This window comes from Acomys minous (assembly GCF_964271855.1).
Source record: "Acomys minous genome assembly, chromosome: 2".
NCBI classification, from domain to species: domain Eukaryota; kingdom Metazoa; phylum Chordata; class Mammalia; order Rodentia; family Muridae; genus Acomys; species Acomys minous.
The window spans coordinates 82,146,201-82,170,015 of record NC_140484.1 but is presented as its reverse complement, the minus strand read 5'-3'; the positions used below and the strand labels follow the sequence as shown (position 1 = coordinate 82,170,015).

Below are 23,815 nucleotides of genomic sequence, written 5' to 3'. Positions count from 1 at the left end.
AAACCAAAGACTATACAACTGGAAGGACTTCTGTATGGTTGTAGTAGTCACTAGGAACAAAAGCTCTGCAGACTCTCGTTTGATTTAATAGGTTCAATATCCATTATATTTTGATGACCTTACCCATCACCAAAACCCAGAAACACCTGTGATACAATTATAAGTAGAAAGGCTGTTACTTTTCTATCATTTGTCATAGCTGGTGTCTGTCTGTTGCCTGCATTCAATCCTACCTTAATCACTTATATTTAACCAGTCTTGTTCTCTTTTATCCATGTTCTACTGAGCCCACATGTACATTGTTTTTATGTATATATATTATTGGCTACTTCTGCATATGAGGGAAAAGGCGTCTTCTTCTTTTTGACCCTCTATGACCTCACTTAATGTTACACAATCTAAATCTAGCCATTTCCTAACAAATTATCATTACACTTTCCTTTTTAGCTGAATAGTGTTCCATTTTATGTGTATTCTTTTTCATTACCCATTCACCCCATAAATAATTGGGGTGATTTGTTGGCTTTGTTTAATAACAATTAAACTTTATTATATAACCCAACTAGCATATACAAGAAGGAAAAAAGGTTAAAGGGACAGAAAAGTAAACCTTCTGGAATCCATTCCGCAGGATGGGTCCTTAGTTGTCTCTGTCCAGCGAGCTGATCTGGTCCCTTGCTCTCTCTGAGCGCCCTGCTTGCCTTCACCTGTTGTTTTTTCTTTGCCCCACCTTCCCAGTCACAAGCAAAGGGTGGTCTCCTTCTCCTTTTGAGCATCAATTAGGAAAACAATAGCCACGGTGGGGTTCCCAGGTCAGCTTCCTGAATTCCAAGCCCAGGAAGGCTCTAAACAGTCTGTCACAAGGTATTCATGGCTTGCCCCAAGGGTAAAGCCTGCTAAGACTGCTTTCACCTGTGACAAAGCTTAATCTTTCCCACACATCCCCTTTTTAAAAAAAAAAAAATTAAGAACTATATACATATATATACATATATATATATTCATCAGGACATACAAAAAGACATAACAAAGTCCTTTTATATTTGTTAACCTAAGGGAAAGTATACCACTATCTTACCAAAGAGAGTCCTTTTCTTTCATGAGAAATTGTAATTCTTAATCTACTAAAGCTTCTAGTAACACTGTGGCTATCTAGTCTTTAATCCCATCAGAAACCCAAGAAGGAAAATCTATCTAACAAAGGAAGTGCTGGCAGGCAACTTCCAAGTTGCAGAGTACAGAGAGAGCAGACTGTCTGGATAGTCACCGAATTTTCTCTTTCATTGGGGCAATCAGTCTTCAGCCTTATCGGCCCAAAACATCTAACGAACTGCTTTTTGAAGCAGGAAATCCGACGGTCTGGTCCATCTATTCTTTTTAAAGCTGGACAGTCATCTTTTTAGCATCATTGTTGATCATTGCAGACAATCATCCTGTCTTCAGCAGTAGAGATAAGAGCAGTAGTAGAGCAGTTTTTCCGTCTAGTGACCATTCTGTCACCAGCGTCTCTTGAAGCCCCCATCTTCAATGATGCAAATGGAGAGGCGGCCAGGAGCGGATGTCTCTCTCTGTCAGGAAAGCCTTCATCATTAAATGCCATATTTTGTGGATCTCTGAAGAGTTTGAAGAGCAAATCTATCCATTCTTACAGTTATCAATCTATTCCTTTGAAGACATATACGAGCTATTAAACAAACCTGCTCTATAACAAAGTGAGTATCTAATAGGATTTCTACGTAACTAAATACCAACTTTTATCCCCGATGATTCCAAACAGTTTTTTATAAGACATTAGTGGTACATGAATAATACATCAAATAAACATTGAACAAAAAGAACGTAAATTTCTAACATACAATATATAATATTTTGTCAACATATAACATACAATACATAAGGCAAAAATGAATGGAATATACAATTTAAGTTTATATCAATGTGAAGCAAAAGTTGAAGTCTTAAATTTTCATCAATCAAAAGTCTTAAATTTCCATCAATCTACAATACCAATGTAGAATTTTTGAAGTTAGTAGATTCAATAATCTACCTTTATTTTACAACCCTGTATCCTCCCTTCCTTCCCCCCTTTTCCTTAATATTAAAAGGGATAGAAAGTAAGAGAGAAAGAAAGATAGAAGAAAGAAATCTCTAAATGAACTTTTATTAATTGTAAATAACCCCGTTAGGCAAAGATGAGTATTGGTAACCCACCAAAAACACCCATCTCACCTACTGGGAATGGGGGCATCGTGTTTTCAAAATTACTTGATGTTGTTTAAGAGAAAAATATTTTTTGGGTACCTAAGAAAAATAATATATTGGCCAAGCGCTGGAAAAGCTAGCTGTTTTTGTCTAGTCCTTTTGGGATCGATCTTTTTGGCTAGCTGATTTATTGTTAATGTGCATGCAATTTTTGGAAGAAGCAGTAGTGCCAGAGGCAGAAGTTCGATCTTTATAATTGTCTTGTTTTTTGTTCTGAAAGTAAGCAGACTTTAGAAATCATTAGTACAGGTATGTTAGTATATATATAATTTTTTAAGGGAACATCATTTGAGGCATCTTGTTCGAGGTGCCAGAGGCATGTTTTTGGGGTTAAATCACCCATGTTGTCTGTTGTCTTTAGCATTGTCCTGTTTTTTGTAAATACAGGGCTCTACCTGCATATACACCAATAGGACAGAAGAGGGCATTAGTTTTCTAAGCTGTAAGGAACAATGTTAAGCTGTAAAGAACCAGGTAGCTCTTAAGATTTACTTGTTATATGGTCAGATCTAATCTTTATAAGTTTAGTTGGTAGCCATATATTTTCACTTTTTGTGGAAACATACGCATACCCATGACCCCATCTTAAAACTATTGTAGGTTTTCATTTTATACTTTTTAAGTCCTTGAAGAATATTGGTTGTCCCAATTTTTTAGTTTTTTGTATTGTTTAATGTTTCTCCGCAGCTGACGTCCCTTTATCATTTACATTAAGAAAATTTAGAGTCAACAAAGCATTATTTAATCGATCCATGGGTGTCTTTACCCTTCCCTTTTGTTTAATAAGTATTTTTTTTTAAGGTACGATTAGCTCTTTTTACAACTGTTTGTCCTGTGGGGTTGTGAGGTATACCAGTAACATGTTTTATATTATAATACATAAAGAAGTTTTTCATCTTAAGGGACACATATGTAGGAGCATTGTCAGTCTTAATTTGTGTAGGTATTTTCATAAATGCCATTATTTCCAGTAAATGAGTAATCACACAGTCAGTCCTTTTAGAACTTAAGGTAGTTGTCTATTGAAAACCTGAATATGTATCAATGGTATGATGCACATATCTCATTTTTTTAAATTTTGTAAAATGAAACACATCTATCTGTCAAATTTTATTTTATTTTTTTGTTACCTCTAGGGTTAATTTCAGCAGGTAATGGTAGTTGACTATATAAGGAACATGTAGGACATTTATTAATTATTTTTTTGGCTTGTTGTCAAGTGATAGAAAATCTTTTTTTTAACCCCTTATCATTGACATGATGTTTTTTGTGAAATTTGGAGGCTTTGAATACATTACTTATCAATAATTTGTCGATCTCTTTATTTTTTTGTGTCAATGGACCTGGTAAACCTGTATGGGATCGAATATGAGTAATATACAAGGGATAATTTCTGTTTTTGATGACCTGTTGTAGTTCTATAAATAAAGTAGTCAATTTTGTGTTATCAGGAGTAAATTTAGCAGTTTTTATATGTAAAACAACCTTTTCAGTATATTGAGAGTCAGTAATTATATTAAGAGGTTCAGGAAAATCTAACAATACCATAAGGATAGCATATAATTCTGATTTTTGAACTGATGTAAATGGGCTTTTAATCACCTTGGTCATTTTTTTAGACTTATAACCAGCCATACCTGATTTATTTGTATCAGTGAAAAAGGTGGGTGCCCCTGAGATTGGTGACCTCTTTACAATACTTGGAAGGATCCAATTAGTTCTTTTTATAAACTGTATACGTTTGTTTTTTGGGTATCTATTGTTAATGTCTTTCAAATAATTACTACAAGCTTTTTGTCAATTTTTATTAATTACTCATAGTGACATAATTTTAGAATCAGTAAGAGGCACTACAATTTCCGCCGGGTCCATCCCTGACAGTTGATGCAACCTTATTTTTCTCTCTGTAATTAATTCAGAAATTTTTTTAATATATGTTTTTAATTTTTTGTTTTGTTTATTTGTCAGGAATATCCATTCTATAATCCTGTCTTCCCTTTGTATGAGAAGCCCAGTAGGAGAATGTTTTGAAGGCAAAATAACCAAAATGCAACCAAGTTCAGGATCAATTCTATCTATATATGTCTTTTGAAGTTTTTGTTTTACCAGAATTAACTCTTTTTTTGTTTTAGTAGTTAAACACCTAGGACTGTTTAAATCCGAATCCCCTTGTAAAATCTGAAACAAGTTACTTAACTCATAGGTAGCTAACCCGATTGTAGGCCTTAACCAGTTAATATCGTCCAATAATCTTTGAAAGTCATTAAGAGTTTGTAATTGATCTCTACGGATCTGTACCTTTTGTGGTCGAATTTTTTGTTTAGTTATTTTATAGCCTAAATAGGTAATTGAATCTCTTCTTTGTATTTTTTTCACAGCAATCTGTAATCCCCAGCATGGCAGAATTCTTTGTGTTTCCTGAAACATTTTCTTTTACAATACTAGGATCAGAATCAGTTAGCAGAATATCATCCATGTAATGGTATATGATAGATTGAGGAAACAGCTTATGAAGTATTTTTAAAGGTTGTTGTACAAAATACTGGCATAAAGTTGGGCTATTCAACATTTCCTGTGGAAGTACCTTTCAGTGATATCTCTTCATTGGAGAATTACTGTTTAGAGTAGGTACTGAGAAAGCAAACCTTTCCCTGTCCTTCTCGTGTAGAGGTATGGTTAAAAAAAAACAATCTTTTAAATCAATTGTAATTATATGTCAAGACCGAGGTAATAAGGAAGGCAAAGGAATTTCAGGTTGAAGCGAACACATGGGTTGAATCACCTTGTTTATGGCCCTCAAATCTGTTATCATTCTCTATCTACCTGATTTTTTTTTTTTTACCACAAACACAGGGGAATTCTAGGGACTGGAAGATTCTTTGATGTGTTGAGCCTTCAGCTGCTCTTTTACTAAACCTTGAAGCGCCTGTAACTTTTTTTTTTGTTAAGGGCCACTGGTCTTGTCATACAGGTCTGTTTGAAATCCATTTTAGGGGCAAGGCGGTTGGTATCTCAGCAGTGGCCCCTTTTATAAATTTTGACATTTTAAACCTGAAGAATTTTGAGGTTGGACAATGGGCATAGCTTGTGGTTGTCTTTGATCACTAACGTTAATCTCTTCCCTAGAAGCGCATACCAATTTACCCATTGTTTTAACCTTCTTTATCTTAGTATTTGTAGGAATAGTAATCTGAGTACCCCATTGCTGTAAAAGGTCTCTTCCCCATAGATTTATAGGAATGTCAGCCACACAGGGTTTTAGCCTCTCTATCTGTCCATCTGGTCCCACACACTCAAGCCACTGTACACTTTGTTTTATTTGAGATAACATACCAATTTTTACAATTTTTGTATAAACCTTCTTAAGTGGCCAAGTTTGGTTCCAAGACTTTTGGCAAATGATGGAGATGTCAGCTCCACTGTCTACCAAGCCTTTTATTTTAATACCATTTAATTGTATAATTAACTTAGGTCTCTGATCATTAATTATTGTTTGTCAGAACACACGTGTCCCTGTGCTCCCGGACGCACCAGTCCTTTCCACTGGAGCGGCTTTGCCCTTAATGTAAGGAAACAGTAGGAGTTGAGCAATCCTATCCCCGGCATCAATTTTTAGCTCCTTTTTTACATATACCAAGATTTTTATTTCCCCTTTAGAATCTCTATCTATAATACTGGGATGCACAATAAAACCCTGAGAAGTCAGTCCGCTTCTTCCCAGAACCAATCCTACTGTGCCTGAAGGCAAAGGTCCGAAAACACCAGTATTTAATTTGTAACATTCAACCTGAGGAGTTAGGGTAAGAGACATATTTGAAGCCAGATCCAAGGCTGCACTGTCTTTAGTAGCATGTATTAGATCGCTAACACTCAGTTCCTGTTTTCTTGTGGGTTTGTCACTTCCTGACTGGCCCAAGGAATTCGGCTGGCATTGTTTATGGGGGCCCGAGCCGATGGCCCCCTCCTGCCGTTTCCTGTCGGCAAGATGTTGTCTTGTACATCTCGCTTAGATTGACAATCCCGTGCCCAATGTTTCCCTTTTTTACAGCGACTATAGTACCCTGGGAGTCTTGGTACCTCATTACCATCATAACCAGAACCTCCTTGTTTTTTTTTTTTACGAGTTATGTTTTTTTTTGGGGTTATTGAGCCTTCTATTTCTACAGTTTCTTTGCACATGACCAATTTGACTGCAATTGAAGCACCGAGTATTATGATATCTGGGCTCTCTGACTAAAGCTTGTCCCACAATATTATTTTGATATTCCTGAGAGTTGATATTAACTGTCTCCTTTACCCAGTCATCTAATGGAGCGCCTCTTTCCTTTAACGGTCTAAGCACCTTCTTACATTTAGTATTTGCATTCTCATAAGCCATGATAAGTTTTAATGTCTTTTTGTTATCAGAATTTGGCATCGCCTTATCCATAGCAGATCCTAATCTCTGTAAAAATTCTGTAAAGGGCTCCAGAGGCCCTTGGAATACCTTAGTAAAGGGAATAGTTGTTTTCCCAGGTTCCTCTACCAGCTCCCAAGCTCTCAAGGCTGCCTTACGACATTGTTCAATCACTCTATCGTCAGATTGAACTTGCTCTCTCATGTTAGTATATGGTCCATCACCAAGTAATTGATCTCTATTAATATTTATTCCCTGTGCGATATTTTTTTGTTCTATTTTTATAGCCTCTGTTTGTCACCATGATAACCACTGTAACTGTTGTGCCGCTTCCAATACCGCTGAAACTAAATTTTTCCAATCTTGGGGAACAAGTCTATTCTGATAGGCCCAGCAGTTTAACATTTGTTTAACGAAGTTAGAATGTATACCATATCTGACGACGGATTCCTTAAAATGTTTTAAATCCATCATGTCTACAGGACACCAGGCTATTTCGTCATGACCCTCAGCACCATTTGGCTCGATTACATGTCTTACAGTGACTGGAAAAGCTGAAGGTGCCTGGGTGACTGTGGAGGTATCCTCCACTGGTACATTTACTTCCAAAGACCTTTTGGTCGGTCTGGCTTCCTTTGCCTCTGGTTTCTGACCTTCTCCACCCTTTTTAACCAAAGGTGCCTTTTGCTTTTCCAGCCCTTCCAGTTTTCTCTGCATTTTGCCCATTTGTTCAGTCAAGTCAGTAATTCTTTCCAAAAGGATAGAGCTTATTGACTCTTCCTGGTTTTTCTGGCTTTCCGGTCTCTCTATTTTCTGTCGTTCATCACTACCAAATGCCAAAAATTCTATCCGCTTTCCCATCCCTTCATTTTCATTCCTCAGCCTTTCCATCTGTCCAGTAAAATCTGCAATCTTTTCCAAAAGGATAGAACTTACTGACCCTTCCGGCTTTTCTATGCCATTAGCCTGTCTTCTAATCCTTCTAAGCATGAAATATTGTAATAAAAGGACAATGAGAAAACAAAGAATTCCCTCTAAGTATAATGCAGGAAAGAGTTTTACAACAGCAGTTGCAATTTTGCCAATAGCCTGAAACAACATTTCTATTCCTTGGAATACTGAATCTTCCCTCATATCATTAGGGACTGTGGAACCCATCGGGCCCCATGTTGGGTGCCAGATGTTGGCTCTGTTTATTAACAATTAAACTTTATTATACAACGCAACTAGCATATACAAGAAGGAAAAAAAGGTTAAAGGGACAGAAGAGTAAACCTTCTGGAATCTGTTCCGCAGGACGGGTCCTTAGGTGTCTCTGTCCCACGAGATGGTCCCGTCCCTTGCTCTCTCCACACGCCCTGCTCGCCTTCACCTGTTGTTTTTTCTTTGCCCCACCTTCCCAGTCACAAGCAAAGGGCGGTCTCCTTCTCCCTTTGAGGGTCAATTAGGAAAACAATAGCGACGGTGGGGTTCCCAGGTCGGCTTCCTGAATTCCAAGCCCAGGAAGGCTCCAAACAGTCTGTCACAAGGTATTCATGGCTTGCCCCAAGGGTAAAGCCTGCTAAGACTGCTTTCACCTGAGACAAAGCTTAATCTTTCCCACAGTGATTCAAATATTTTTCTGTGGTGACTGAAGCACTAGTAGACATGGGGTGTAAATATCTCTAGAGTAGGGTATGGAATTCTCTGGGTATGTTCCTAGGAGTGAAACCGCTGTTGGCATGCCTTTAAATCTACTTTTGTTTTTGTTTCTTATATCTCTTTCTTCCTTCTCCACCCCAGTCCCTTCCAACACCCCAATACCAGGTAGGAGAGAAAGACTGTTAGTGGGGAGAAGGGGCGTAGTTCTCTTTGGCTTCTTCCTGTTCTTTAGAATCGTTGGGTTCTTTGGGACAACACCAATCTCCATCATCAGGATATTTAGCCGGCAACAACAAATGCAGCAGCGGGCTTCCCTTCTTCCTCTGACTGTCTCCTCCAAGTGTTGTTCTAGCAGCCCTCCTTCCCCACCCCACCCACCGCTCATATTTTTTCCAGCTGGTAAGGACCACATCCATATGAGGCAGTTCACAGCTGACAAAGATCATGCACCCTCTCACAAGGCTGTTACCAGCTGTGAAAAAACTGGAGCATCTCCACATCCCACACCGGGGATTGAAACAAAAACATATTTACGTACCATACCCAAGTTTTAAAGAAACCATAACTTCCATAACAAATTGCAGGGTCATACATTAGTTCTATTTTCAATTTTTAAAAATCTTAAACTAATTTCCATTTGCGTGTATTAATCTGCATACACACAGTGAATAAGGCTTCCTTTCCACATCATCTCTGTCATCTATTGTCAGATTAGTTGATGGCAGAAACTCTGCGTGAGGTGAGGCAGTATTTCAAATTATTTTCAATTATGATTCTTTGATGTCATTTTATGGATCCTGAACACTTTTTGCCATATTCGTTAGCAGTATGTATATCTGTCTATTCAGTTTATTTCCCCATTTGTTGATTGGCAGTTTTATATCCTTGATATTCATTTTATGCAATTCTTGGTAAATTCTACCTATGAATTCCTATCCAGAGTGTCATTGGTACAGATTCTTTCCCATACTGTGGGTGTCTTAGTGCTCTGCTGGTTGTTTCCTTTGATGTACAGAAACTCAGTAGATTCATGTAGTCCCATCTGTTGATGTTTGGAGTTGGTTCCTATGCTTCCATGTAAGGCCAAGTACAGACAGGATTGACTCAATATTAGTATTTTAGGATGATTTTTAGGTACAGCATTTCAAAATACATGTCCTTATCACAAAATGTACACTGTGATCCTATGAGACATAAACAGCATCCATGCAAGATAGATAACCCATCCAGACCTTGAATGTGTGTCTTGTTTCATGGATCTGCTTGAGATACTATTGTGTCATTCTGGTTTTACAGGCTTAGAACGTTTATTACACAGTGTGATAATATTAGAGAACATCTTTTTGAGTAATTGTCTTTGCTCATCTATATCCTATCTTCTTCTATCTGAGAAAGTATTCTTCCAAGAAACAGGTGGTTAAACAGTATGTACTTATTGTTTCAGGATCTGTTGACATTCAGGGATGTAGCTGTGGACTTCCCCCAGGAGGAGTGGGAATGCCTGGACTCTGCTCAGAGGGCTCTGTACATTGATGTGATGTTGGAGAATTATCTAAACCTCGTCTCTGTGGGTGAGAACATTTTGCTTGTAGAATTCCTAACTCATCCTTTCTACCAATTTACGTGTGGTATAGTCTCTGTTAAGTTGTCTGAAAACTACATGAAACAGAGGGACCGTTGATAAGGGAAAGGAAGGTCTTCTGAACTGTAATCTTCATTTCTGAGGACAAACATCATTCATTATTGAGTACAAACCTGGTGAACCTTGTAGTACATTTAACTCTTCCTCATTGATTTCCTACTATATTCTAATATAATCAGTCAGTGAGCCCATCCCAAAGCAAGTTAATGATTCATCATTTAATTGATTCATCTTGCTGTTTTCGACATTTTCCATAAGGATGAGATGTCTATTATGAATTACAGACCCTTGAAGGCTGTCAGGCTGTTTTTATGAGAGACATATAATTATAGTTATAGGAAATATGTCTTAAGTAGTTCCTAGCTGACATTTTTATGAGAAATTATAGGGAGACGGTCATGTTTAATTTTCGAAGAATCCCTATGAATGAGATGTGTACTCGTTTTCAGAGAACTACTATACATGTCATACTGTTCATCAACATCTGACGAAAGAAGATGACTGTCAAAAGCTTGGGAAAACGCTTCATGAACCCCCCAACTGTACACTGCATAAAGGAAATGAAACTATAGTAAACTCTAATAACTACAGATATAGTAATAACATGAATGGTGCAATTGATTCATCAAACACAAATGGACATAAAATCATGCACATCGGAGAAAAACCTTGCAAATCAGAAGACTGTGAGAAATCCTTAAATTTGTGTTCCAGCATTACTCTAGATCAGAGACACTACACTGAAGAGAAAGAGCACAGACAAGAAGAATGTGATGACCATTTCAGCTCTACATACAGTCTCATGCAACATACAATTTACCTTGAAATGAAATCACACCAGTGTGGGAAATGTGGAAAATGTTTCAGTACTAACTCAAGTCTCACGGTACATCAGAGAATTCACACTGGAGAGAAACCGTATAAGTGCAGTTTTTGTGATAAATCCTTTAACCAGTGCGGACATCTTAAAGTACATCAAAGACTTCATACTGGAGAGAAACCTTACAAATGTAAGGAATGTGACAAATGTTTTTTTCTTAACTCACATCTTAGAAGACATCAAAGTGTTCATACAGGAGAGAGACCGTACAGATGTAAAGAATGTGATAAATCTTTTCGTGAGTGCTCAGCTCTTAGAGAACATGAGAAAATTCATTCTGGAGAGAAAACTTACAAATGTGGAGAATGTGACAAATCCTTTACCCAACGTTCATATCTTAGAAGTCATCGTCAGAGAGTTCACACTGAAGAGAGACCGTATGTATGTGATGAATGCGGCAAATCTTTTACTACTTGCTCAACTCTGAGAAAACATCAGAAAATTCATACTGGAGAGAAACCTTACAAATGCATGGATTGTGACAAATCTTTTACCCGTAATTCACATCTTAGAACACATAAGAAAGATCATACTGGAGAAAGACCTTACAGATGTAGGGAATGTGACAAATCTTTTACTAGGTGCTCAACTCTTAAAGCACATCAGAAAATTCATACTGGAGAAAAACCCTACAAATGTTTGGAATGTGACAAGTCCTTTACCCAGGCCTCACATCTTAGGACACATCAGATTGTTCATACTGGAGAGAGACCTTACAGATGTCCGGAATGTGACAAATCTTTTACTAGGTGCTCAACTCTTAAAGCACATCAGAAAATTCATACTGGAGAGAAACCCTACAAATGTTTGGAATGTGACAAATCCTTTACCCAGGCCACAAATCTTAGGACACATCAGATTGTTCATACTGGAGAGAGACCTTACAGATGTCCGGAATGTGACAAATATTTTACTAGGTGTTCCCGTCTTAGAGCACATCAGAAAATTCATACTGGAGAAAAACCTTACAAATATTTGGAATGTAACAAATCCTTTACTCAGGACTCACATCTTAGAAGACATCAGGGAGTTCATACTGGAGAGAAACATGCTGTTATAAATAATCTGGCGTAGCATTTATCTAGTATTATCTCTGCTTACAAATCCTAACAGTATACATAATAGAAACACAAGGAGAAGAAATGTGTAAAAACCTTTAGTGAAGTTTTAAATCTCAGAAAATACGACAGTATATTTTAAAATAAAATTTTGCAAATGTAATTGTGTGAGAAGCTTTTTTCTTTTTCTTTCTCTCTTTCTTTCTTTGTGTATATTGATGCTTTCCTGTATTACTGTGCAATGCATATATGCCCATTATCTTTGGGGGCCAGAAAGGGACAGCACATCCCCTGCAGCTTGACTTAAAGATAGATGTAAGCTCTTATGTCTGTGTTCGGAATTGAGCCCAGGTTTCCTAGGAGAACAGCAACCACTTTTAACCACTAAACCATCTCTCTAGCTCCTGGGAAAAGCTGTAATAAAAAAATTATACTGTTCAACTACCAAAAGTTCCTAATTCCCGGTGAGGTGTTGTACATCATTAATCTCAGTACACAGAAGAGAAAGGCAAGAAGATCTCTGTGAATTCAGGCCATTCTGGTGTACATAGTGAGTTTCAGGACACCCAGAATGACATATAACCTGTCTCAAAAACATTCTAAAGACAAAATATAGAGACATGAAAATTCTGATAAAGAACTCTTAATTGTGCTATACATCACAATGTTCATACTTCTGAGAAGCTATATGAAGGTATATCATATAGTTTCTTTTTCTTATTTGTCATTGGACATTATACCCACCAAATGCATGGAATTTGACAAATTCTTTACCTAGTGCTGAAATGGTTGAAATAAAAGAAAATTAAGAGAAAACAAAAATACTCTAATAAAGTTTCATTTTCATGCTCTTTCAAACTCATACTAAAATTATACCTCACAAGTAATAAGAAAGTAGGAAACTATAAGGAAATCAATAAGCTGTGCATGTGACATCACAGCATGCTCATATACAGTGTATGAACTCCCGAGCATGGTGGGCTTGGTGGCACATGCCTTCAGTCCCAGCACTCGGGAGACAGAAGCAGGTGGATCTATGAGTTCAAGGCCAGCCTGGTCCACAAGGAAAATTCTAATAGCCAGGGTTAAACAGAGAAACCCCATCTTAAAACAAACAAACAATATCTGGTGGCCTATGAACATTCATTTTGAACTACTGAAGAACAATGGAATAATATTTACTCTACACTCTAAAATAAAATGGTATATCTTATGGAGGTAAAAGAGACTTGGAGACACTCCCACAACCATGATAAAGTTTACACAGTTGCTTGTTCTTAGTACTTTCTCCACAATTATGGGTCTCTGCATCACCTATTTCCTGCTGCAATAGGAGGCTTCTCTCTCCAAGCTGGAGAGTAGTACAAGCTGAGTATTATAAACATGAATATTTAGATGGCAGATTAACAACATGATGATTGACAAAATATCAGTAGGCTCTGTTCTTTCAACTATACTTCCAAAGCCTTGGCTTTTGGCCATGGCATGAATTCCTCTCTGTAGGGCAGGCTTCAACCCCAATCCAGAAAGAGGTTGGTTCTGCTCATCAAAAGCCATGCCAGGATTGCAGCAGCGCATGCATCTTGCCTAGAAGCTTAGTACTGTGGGATGTAGGGTTCAAGATTGCTCTACCTTTTTCTTGCCATCAAAGTGTTAGGTGTCTTCAGCACTGCCAATGCCTCCTTTTGTTTGGACTGCCTCTGAAGTCTCTCTGACCACTAAATCCTAGGGAGATAAGCCTAGGATTATCTGCACCTGGTGCAGAGAGTTTCATTTAATAGCTCTATATCTGGGAGCACCATTATTTAACCATGTGGGATATATCTGTTCAAAGTTTATTTCTGGGCACATGGACTGTGCAACCAAGGAAAACTGCCTGGAGCTAGAGTGAAGTCCAGGATATGTCCAAACCCCCAAAATATCAATTTTGAAACCCTTAGGAGTAAGGGATACTCCTTCCCGGTTCTGAACCTGCATGCACAGCAGTAGTCTTTCTACCCCTACCCTCTTCAATCCTCAAGGTAGTCATGTAGGCTAGCACTGGAATTCCTCTCCATGCAAATGAAGCATGCACAGCACCTTAGCCCTGGCCAATGATGTTCACTCACTGAAAACCCCTACCCACTAGACAGCCCTTACCATCCCCCAACCCCAATGAGAGCTGTATCACAGGGAGAGCTGTGTCGGTAAAAGGGCTGTAACATGAACAGAGCAGTATTAGAGATGGCGATCTCCTTTCCAGGTGTTAGTCACTGACTTGGGATTGCAGCATATGCTGAAGACCAGCAGAGCCTTGTAGACTGAGCAACTACTGGATTTTTGGACATTTTGTTCACAGCCAGCCATTGTTGGGTTCAGCCTTGAAATCATCCAATGGGGACAGGGAGAAGAAGAGAGAGTGGAGAGAAGGCAGAGGGGAGAGGCTGGGGTGGGTGGAGAGAGAGACAAAGACAGAGACAAACAGAGGGAGAGACAGAGACTATTCTATAAGTTCTGTTATTCTAGAGACTCCTGACAAATACATCAAGAGACACAGTCTCACAGCAAATTCCCTGATACTCTGGCTCTTACATCTTCCTACCCTGTCTTCAAATATACTATTTGAGCCTTACATGCAGGAAGTTTTTGATAGGTATATCCACTGAGCCTGGGCTCCAAAACTCTGCATGTTGTCTAGTTGTGGACTCTGTGTACTAAAAAAAAAGGGTTTTGGTTTGTTTGTTTGTTTGTTTTTGTTTTTGTGTTTAATGAAGGATGAAGACTAAGTTTACCTGTGGGTAGAAGGAAAAATGTTTAGAATTTTTTTGTGGATTATTCTGGTCTACTAAAGTGGTGTTTGTTGGTTCTCCTCCAAGAGTCATGACTTCACCACCATTTACTACTTCATTAGGTTTCCACTATCCGTTACGGCTTTTGTTTTGTTAAGGGTGTCTAAATTCCAATTACATGTCTATTGGTTACCACCAAGGAGACCTTTCCTCTCCTGCACCCTTAGGATTACCCTGTCATGATGATCATTGAGTGGTTCATAGGTATCGTAGCTGGGTGGGACTGTCGGTCGATGTTCTCCTCTGGAAATATCCATGGTGCTTCTGGTACCATAAACATGTTAGGTTCAGGGGGGGAAACTCAAGCAGTTACAAGAGTCCAGTAAAACAAGATCTTTTTTGAATTAGACAGCAAAAACTGACTCTTCAGGGAAAGCCACACAGACAGCATCCCTAAACATTCATTATGGTAAGTATTTAAGCAGAAAAATTATAAGGCCCGTAAGCATCTTTGCCAAGATACAGTCACAGTGTTTTATTAATCAGAATCATGCAAAAATCATAATGCACATAAAAATCTATGTCAAGGTACAATTACAATATTTCAGGATCATTTGCTCTTGTCCTGATTAAGAACAATCATAGGTTTTGCAGGGGGGAAAGAACAATGAGAAGAAAGATGGCTAGCTCCCTGGAAAGTCAGAGCCTGGGAATTTGAACTTAATTTCAATTTATGATCAAAATATAGCCTGAAAGCAAAATTGTAGTACATAAGGTACATCTCATTTGTTTGATCTCAACAAAAGATATTTTTCAGGGGGAAGTCCACTGTTTGTTTGTTTGTTTGTTTATTTATTTATTTTTGGTTTTTCAAGACAGGGTTTGTCCTGTAGCCTTGGTTGTCCTAGACTGGCTGTGTAGACCAGGAGTCCATTTTATTTTGAGATTGGGTCTTTCTGTGTATTTCCTGCTATCCTAGACTCTCTATGTAGACCAGATTGACCTTGAACTTAGTCCTCTCTTGCTTCTGCCTCCTGAGTCCTGGGTTTTGAAGGCTTGCATGACCTTACAAGTAAACATACCCATTTGTTCTCATGGCTTTGTAGAGAAAGTGTTTCAATGTGTAACATTAGCTGACCTGGAACTCACTGTAGATAAGGCTGGCATTGAGCTCACAGAGATCTGCCTGCCTCTGCCTCTGGCATGCAGGGATTGAAAGACTGCTCCACAACAGCCCAGCTTGTTATGTTTTGATAGTTATGCCATTGGTAACGTAGGTAAAAGTGCAACCTACTTTACAGTCCTGGGTAAACAAGGGGATCTTACGTCTTCTCACATTAAAAACTTATATTGCAGTAAGTCAGAAATGCTAATTGAAATAGATGAGTTTCCTGGTGTATATAACACACCAAATTTAATCAACTCTCTATATACACACCATATGTGGTTTTGTGTGTGCGTGTGTCTGTGTGTGCACAATTTCATGAATATTAATAATATACAGTCATATACTTAATAAAATTTATTCATTAATCAATAATTTTCCCCAAATAACCACACATTGAGACTATGATTTGTTCAGAATTAAGTACACAGGTGAACATACTAACTAATCTATTATCCCACTATGAATTTATCTCCCTCCCATCCGAGCTCCAAGGTATTTTCATTATCATCGTCTCTGGACTCAGTCCACTCTCGTCTCCTGCACCTTCTCTTCATGTCCTCTGACCTCCAGCCTCGCAACCTCAAAACTGCACCCCCTCCCTTCTGCCAAGTCTCAAGCATCAGCATTTTTGATTAACCAGTCAGCTTTAAATTAGGTGGAGCAAGGTTTACACAACAAGGACAGGTGTAGTGAGAATGTGCTCATGTGAGCAGGGACCAGACCTTGGGGGCCAGTAATTAGCACTGAAATTCATAGCACCAGACCAGCCACCAACATGTACACCTCAGATATGACCCACTCTCACCTCTACCTCCATTAACCTGGTCCACAATACCAAAAAGCACTCTATTGTTTTCATTTTCCTATTACCTGGGACCAACCATATTACCTGAGACTAACCAGAGACAAGTGTTACATTGTGACTTTGGTGCCTGATGAGCTCAGCAGAGGATAACAACTAAAGCTGGTGAGTTTTCTAATAATCTACCCATAGTCAACATTGCAGAAGTTCCCTTTCCTAGACTGATTGTGGTCTTCTGTGAAGCCAGTACAGGTTTATAAAGTAGCTGCTGGTTACAATAGCCATATGGAGTCTAGAGAATGTCATGTTCTAGCCTTTCCTCCACTTTCCCTAATTTTCTAACCATCTCTTCAGTATTCCTACAATGGGAATGGTGTAACTGACTTTTTTAGGGCTGCATTGACAAACCTTACTTATTTTCTGCATGTGGGACAGCCAACAATCTCTGCATTCATCACTCCCTTAAAAAGAAAGGAAGGGAGGGAGGGAGGGAGGGAGGCAGAGAGGGAGGGAAAGAACAATTTCAATTATTTCTCTCTCAGAGCACCTTTATCATAAGTCACAGAACACTTAACTTGTTTCTGAGTAGTAAAATGAGTGGTGAAAGCAGCAGAGCATGGCATGAGTTCAGCCCTAGGCTGTTAGCAATGGGCTGATCACTGACTTCTTGAGACAGCTATTCATTTTCAAAATCCAAGTTCCTGAAATGTCTCTCCCGGAGTCAAAATTTCAGGGTTTGGTTTTGGCTTCTCATGTTTGTGTGATGACGATGGGGCTCTGGCTTCGGATTTTTCAGCCAGTTGTCCTTAGGTATGAAGTGTGTAGCCCAGAGGCTGTTAGTCAAGTCGAGGTGTTAAGCTGCATGTCTTTTATCTGAAGGGTTCAGATAAACGGGGCGGGGTTCAGATACCAGGGTGCCCTGTCCTAGCAGATTCAGTTAATCTATGCTGGCAGCAAGCAGCTGGGGAGACTGTGCAGCGCTGGTCTAGGGCAGCCTGACAGCCATCAGCTAGGGAGAAAGTGGGTGGGACTGGTCTCCGAGGGTGGAGCCACGCACCCGGAAGCACAGAGGTTGGGAGGCTGTCGGATTAAGCGGGTGTTTAAAAAAAAAAGGGGGGGGGGTAGTGTTCAGAGTGGGCGGGGCTATAGGAGTGACGTCTACGGAAGCAGGCATTCCCGGAAGTTGTACTGAAAGCCAAAGCCAGAAGTGTCAAAGACCAGAGCTCACAGGCCTGCACCGTGGGGAATCGCGTGGTGCAGACCTGAGTTCAGAGCATAAGGCGGAGTTCAAGGTAAGCTAAAAGTACCCGCAATCGCGGGTGCTGCGCGGGGCGGCCTGAGAAAGTCATCAGGGATCAGCGAGGCAACACTACAACCTTCCAGATCAGAAGAGCTGCAGGCTGGAAACAGGCAAGAAGGGACCACGGGTGTGACCGATCAGTTTCTCTGCTGTTCATAAGGAAGCCAACTCTGAAATTACGGTGTGGGTGTCTCCCCTTGTCCATAAATCTTAGCTCATGTGAACTGGATTGATACGATTTTTTTTTATTGATCTTTTGATTGCCAAAATATTCTTAGTAGTATACTCTAGTAGAATATTTGAATTTATCTATTGATATTTGCAAGCCAATTCTCTTTGTTATGGTGGAAAGGACAAAGCTCTTGAGAGTTACATTTGTCCACACTAACTCCCCTGTTATACCCAGGGACTTCCTAGGTGACTTGTCATCCCTGGAGAGCTTTTAGATATTAGTCATGAAAGAGCAGCTGCAATTGTAATTGAATACAAAAGTATAGGGGCTTTGGTGTTTGTTTGCTTTAACATTAGCATATAGAAGTAAGCTTTTGATCCATCATTAATTTTGCATCTCAGACATGCACTCTGTGATGTAATACAACCTTCTGAACAATGTCTTTGTCAGGCTTGATTGGCATACAGCTTTAATCCCAGGACTCAGGAGGCACAGGCTGGCAGATCTTAGGGAGTTGGAGCCCAGTCTGGTGTACATGATGGGAGAGGAGAGGCAGGGGAGGGGAGGGGAGGGGAGGAGAGGAGAGGAGAGGAGAAGGGAAAAGTGTATTTTTGTACTGAGTTCCTAGGGCTTGAAAAGGGGCAGATTTGTTTGAGGTACCAGGTCCCATTTTCCCAGTTAGAAAGGGCATTATAAATCAAATGTGTTGGCACATACCTTTAAACTCAGCATTTGAGAAACAGGCAGGTGGTTCTGGAATAGTCATACATAGTCAGTGAGTTTAATGACAGCTAGAGCTACAAAAGGAAACAGTGGAGGCAGAAAATGAAAGAATAAACGAAAAGCTATTATTGTGTAGTATAGTATTAGAAAACAGCTTTTCAATAATTCCTATAACTCATCTATATAAGAAAAAATAGCTGCAATAATCTTTTCCATAATAGTCTATTCCATTAAAACTGCAATAGTCTTTTGTCTCCTTGGATCAAGTAAGCACTCTCTCTGTCCATGGTCACATGACCAAACTGATTCTTGTATATGCTGTGTTTGAGACCTCAATGGCTGCATGGCCTGTCTGGCCCAGAGTTTATCAGGCAGACCAGGCTAGACTGGAAGTCACAGAGTTCCTCCTACCTCTGTCTCCCAGTGCTAGGATTAAAGGTGTGCACCAGACAACCATTCAAAAGGTTTTTCTGTTTTGTTTGGTTTGGTTGTTTTTTTGTTTTCTGGTCAGCTCACAGCCACGGGTGTGACTGTGGACTTCACTCAGAAGAAGGAACAATGTCTGGACCCTGCTGGGAGGGCTCTGTACAGAGACTGGTTGTTGCAGAATTACAGCAGTCTGGGTTCTGCAGTTGAGGATAGTTTGCTTCCAGCATCCCTTGCTCTTCCTTAGTGTTTCTGGGCAAGTTACTCAGCAAGTGTATGTCCCTTTGGGAGGGGAAGGCCTTCATCATTTTAGTTCATGGTAAGTTCAGAACCTCCCTAGTTTATAATGTTCTCATTCCAATCACTCAGTTCTGTTTCTGCCCCTGAGATTTGACTGAGCTGTGATTGGACGTGAGATTCAAGTTACACTAACTGAAAATGCTTTCTATGTAATTTCAGTATTCTGACAGTGCATGGCAGCTGGGTAATCATTGTAGAATCCTCCCTTTACCTACTGAGCACAGGACTCTTTCTGAAGAGTCTCTCATATGCAGGGCTCACTGACCACCCAGACCTGCTCAACTGTGGAGCAGAACAAAGAGGCCTGGCAGATGGAGAGGTAGAGTAGGGAAGACTCCAGGTATCTTGGAGGGACTGGTAAATGGATGGCAAGGCATTCAAGTGCATGGGCAAGAAGGACATGAGTCAGTTCTGCCACCTTCTGTTTCACCAGAAGTGATTCTGGAGACCTCCACAGAGAAAAATCTCCCGGGATTATTCTATTGTAGGTATGAGAAGACTTTCTACAGAACAGTTAACACTAGGAGGCATATAAAATTGTATTTGACTGTGCAGGCAAGTGATGCTGCCCTTATTCCAAGCACATCACTAATCACTTCTTCACATGAATATTAAGTGGATTTCATTTCTATGATTTTTTTCTTTTTTCTTTTCATTTCTATGATTTTAATGTACTGAAAATGATGGAAAGTTATACCTCTAGTTTTATTTATTGTTTTTGGAATTTTGGAGCTTTTGGTATTCTAGCACATTCACTAGCTTTTAGTGTTAATCTTTCTGTACCTGAAAATAATGCCAACATAATTTTGATCAGATGGAAGTATATTTACATATGGCTAAACTTTGTTTTTATTATCATCCAATTGTATCTCCTTTTGTGTGTTGTCATGTTAATTGCAAGTGGTTTCCACTGCTGTAATTGTCATATACTTTGAGATCACCTCCAGGTATGATCTTCTTAGTGTTTCCCAAGTCTTTGCTGTTTCTTGGTGCTTCCAGGATTAGTTTGTGTAAGATGTGCAAATTAGATTGTAAAAGGAAACAAGCTTCTTTTTATATACTTTTCCCAGTACCACTGTTTGTAGAGGCTGTCTAGTCTGAAACACATGTTTTTTATATTTTGGTGACATTCACATGGTCATTTCTATTGGGCAGATTCTATTGCTTTGGCCTGACTGTCTGGAATCACAGTACAATAGCTCAAGGGTTGCAAGGTTTTCCTGGGGTTGCTCTGTACCCAAGGAATTTGTGCATCAATACAAATTCTAGGTTACTCTTTACTATTTCTGTGGAGTGTACTGTAGGAAGTTTAAATGTCATGGAGTTTGACCGGGTCTTATAAACCACATCCAGAAATACTGCAAATTTCCCAATATTATGTCCCATTCTGTCTGACTGAAATGTCTTCCCATGTTCTAGTTAGCATCTTCCTCAGTTCCTTCAATGAACCAAAGTTTTCATTGTACAGACAGACCTTTAATGATCTTAGTTAGTTCGTTCAGGAAACTTGAATTTTCTTTTATCTGTCTATCTATCTATCTATCTATCTATCTATCTATCTCTGTCTCTCTTTACTAATTTTTATTTACTACTCAGGTGTTTGTTAAAAGGTCTCTAAAAGAATAACAGTTGTTCATAACCATTGTACCATTTCTTTGGCCTCTACAAATTTTTATTTATGTGAGGAACAATAATAGAAAATGTTATAGAGCCATTCTAGTAGATATTTTTATGTAGATGGTCCAAATTATTGACTTTGTAGGGGCACTTACTCTTTTAAATATTTTATTGTATGTTTTCTATATTCCTAAACATAAAATTACAACTTACTCAGTCTGTGTATTTTCATGGATGAACATTTGGTATCGGATAACTGTTTGGTAACTCTTCTTTGAGGAAAGCTATTTCTCCAGCTCTTAGAATTCCTTAGTGTTTGACTAGGGTTGTTCAGCTCCTGTTTGGGCAGCCATGTTTGTAAGATTTCGTGCATGTAGCTTCTCTGACATTTCTAGAACTGCTCATTTATTGAAGTGGTGGGGCCAGTTTATATAGGTTGAGTTGGGGGAGGGGAGGACAAAGAAACAAGTGGAGAAACCCACCTAATTTGCATATGCGGACCCTGTTGAAGAAAGGCAAACAACAATGACGGACCATTTTAAATATCAAAGCTCAGGAGTACAGGGAAGAAGTGCTGGAAGTGCTGCCTGCAGGGGTGGAGGGGGCAGGGTGAGGGTGGGGGGAGGAGGGCAGGGACTCTCCAAGCAGATTAGCAGACTTCCAGTAAGATGATCTCTGAGAAGCCAGTTCTTTGGTGGCGAAACAGAAGCTTAACTGGCTTTATCTCTGTGGTGTTGAAGGAAGCCCAGTCCTGATGTGGGTGGAGTGGACCCATTCCTGCCCCACCTTCTGAGAGAGCCCAGGGTATGGGCAACACTCTACCATTCCACATAAGGCTTGGGAACCCACACTCCTCTATATAACTTCTCCCGTATCCCACAGTGGTCTCGTTTTACTTTTCTGGTTACTGCCGTTAATCCAGATTGTGTACTCACAACTGAAGATTTGGAGCTAAGAACTTTATGTGAGAAAAAAACATACAGTCTCTATCTTTCTGGGTCTGGGTTATTCTACTCAGTATGATCTTTTCTAGTTCTATCCATTTATCTGCAAAGCACAATAATATTCCATAGTGTATACGTATGTCCTTTGAGCATATGACAAAAAGTGGAAGAGCTGGGTCATGTGGCAGATTTATTTAGCTTGAGGATTTATTTATTTACTTGAGGATTTTCTGTATTGACATCCAGAGTAGCTTGATTTTTTTTTTTCCGTTCATGGGGTTTTTATTCCTGATAAAATGTTTTATATTGGGGCTGGAGAGATGGCTCAGAGGTTAAGAGCACTGACTGCTCTTCCAGAGGTCATGAGTTCAATTCCCAGCAACCATATGGTGGCTCACAACCATCTATAATGTGATCTGATGCCCTCTTCTGGCCTGCAGGTGTACATGCAGACAGAGCACTGTATACATAATAATAAATAAATTTTAAAAATGTTTTATGTTGTTGCTGGATGTATTCTTCTGTCTCTGTGAGAGTTAGTGTTTTGCTGTCCTGCCCATGGGTAATTCTTCTATTTTTGTTGTGTATATTTTGCCTGTAATGTATTATGTGTATGTGCTGTGCTGCTTTGGTGATGTGAATTGTGTAAATTTGTGACTAACTTGAAATGCACTTATGTCTCCATCAATTTAAAGAGACTATTTTTCTGGATGAAAAAATATGGTTGACAGTGATTTTCTCTCTCAGCTTCAAATGTGGCTCTGTGCTCTCCTGGCTTTAAGATCAATGAGTGAATTGTGGTAGCAATCTGTTATTTGGAACTTTCTATGTGGTTTGTACTGCTCTTTAATAGCTTATAGTATTAATTTTTTCTTTTTTTTAACCCATTATATGAAAGGGCAACAAGCTGGATATCCATTGTTCCTGAGAGAGAAATTCAGAGAAGAGAAACAAAAAGAAATGGCTGATCCTCCAGTAAACATGTCCCAGGTCAGTAGTCATGTCTACTTTTTTTTCTAGATATGTTATACTTTCAGTTATTACAAACCTTTAATTTTCTGCTTCTGATAATTCATTTTAACTTTATTATAAAACATGTTAGAAACAAACAGAAAAATCACACACTGAAATTAACTAGACCCAAAGTCTTTATGACTGACTGAACAGTAATCATTAACAGAAGGTCTGGATCCCATTTGGTTTTATATTTTTACTATCAAAAATATTTTTATGACCTTATCCATGACTGACACCTCCCCGCTGCCGCCCCCCCAAAAGTGTGTCAGAATTAGAACTAGAAAAGCAGTTATCTTTATATCCTTTGTCATAACTGGAGGTCATTGCCTGCCCTCAGTTCTACTTCAACCTCCGCTATTTAATCTTTCTTATTCTCTTTCCTCCATGTTCTATTGTGTCCCCATATATTAATGGCTAGATTCTGCATATGAGGGAAAACATGGTTTCTTCTTTTTCATTTAATCTTACAGATTTTTCTTCTTCTTCTTCTTCTTCTTCTTCTTCGTCGTCGTCGTCGTCGTCGTCTTTTTGGTTTTTGGTTTTTGGTTTTTCTTTTGTCTTTTTCAAGCTAAAGTTTTCCTGTCCTGGATGCCCTGATGCCCTTTGTAGACTAGGCTGGCCTCAAACTCATAGCAATTTGCCTGCCTGTGTCTCTTCAGTGCTAGGATTAAAAGTGTGTACCACCATGCCTGGCCATTT

The 23,815-nt window shown here is 39.1% G+C and overlaps 1 protein-coding gene across 10 annotated transcripts in view; it reads left to right on the top strand.

Annotated features, from left to right (window-relative positions):
* Positions 1-23,815, top strand: part of LOC311592011 (uncharacterized protein) — a 107,608-nt gene that overhangs the window by 78,480 nt on the left and 5,313 nt on the right. For 5 of the 10 annotated variants that reach the window (XM_084771926.1, XM_084771928.1, XM_084771927.1 and 2 more), the window contains exons 4-5: positions 9,744-9,870; positions 22,998-23,089. The exons of 1 other annotated variant lie outside the window; for it this stretch is intronic. In XM_084771926.1, coding sequence (XP_084628052.1) covers positions 9,744-9,870; positions 22,998-23,089 — 219 coding nt within the window. Of the gene's footprint in view, positions 1-9,743; positions 9,871-17,787; positions 18,099-22,997; positions 23,090-23,815 lie in introns of those variants that run through there. 4 more of the 10 variants (XM_084771931.1, XM_084771932.1, XM_084771933.1 and 1 more) reach the window with 4 other exon arrangements.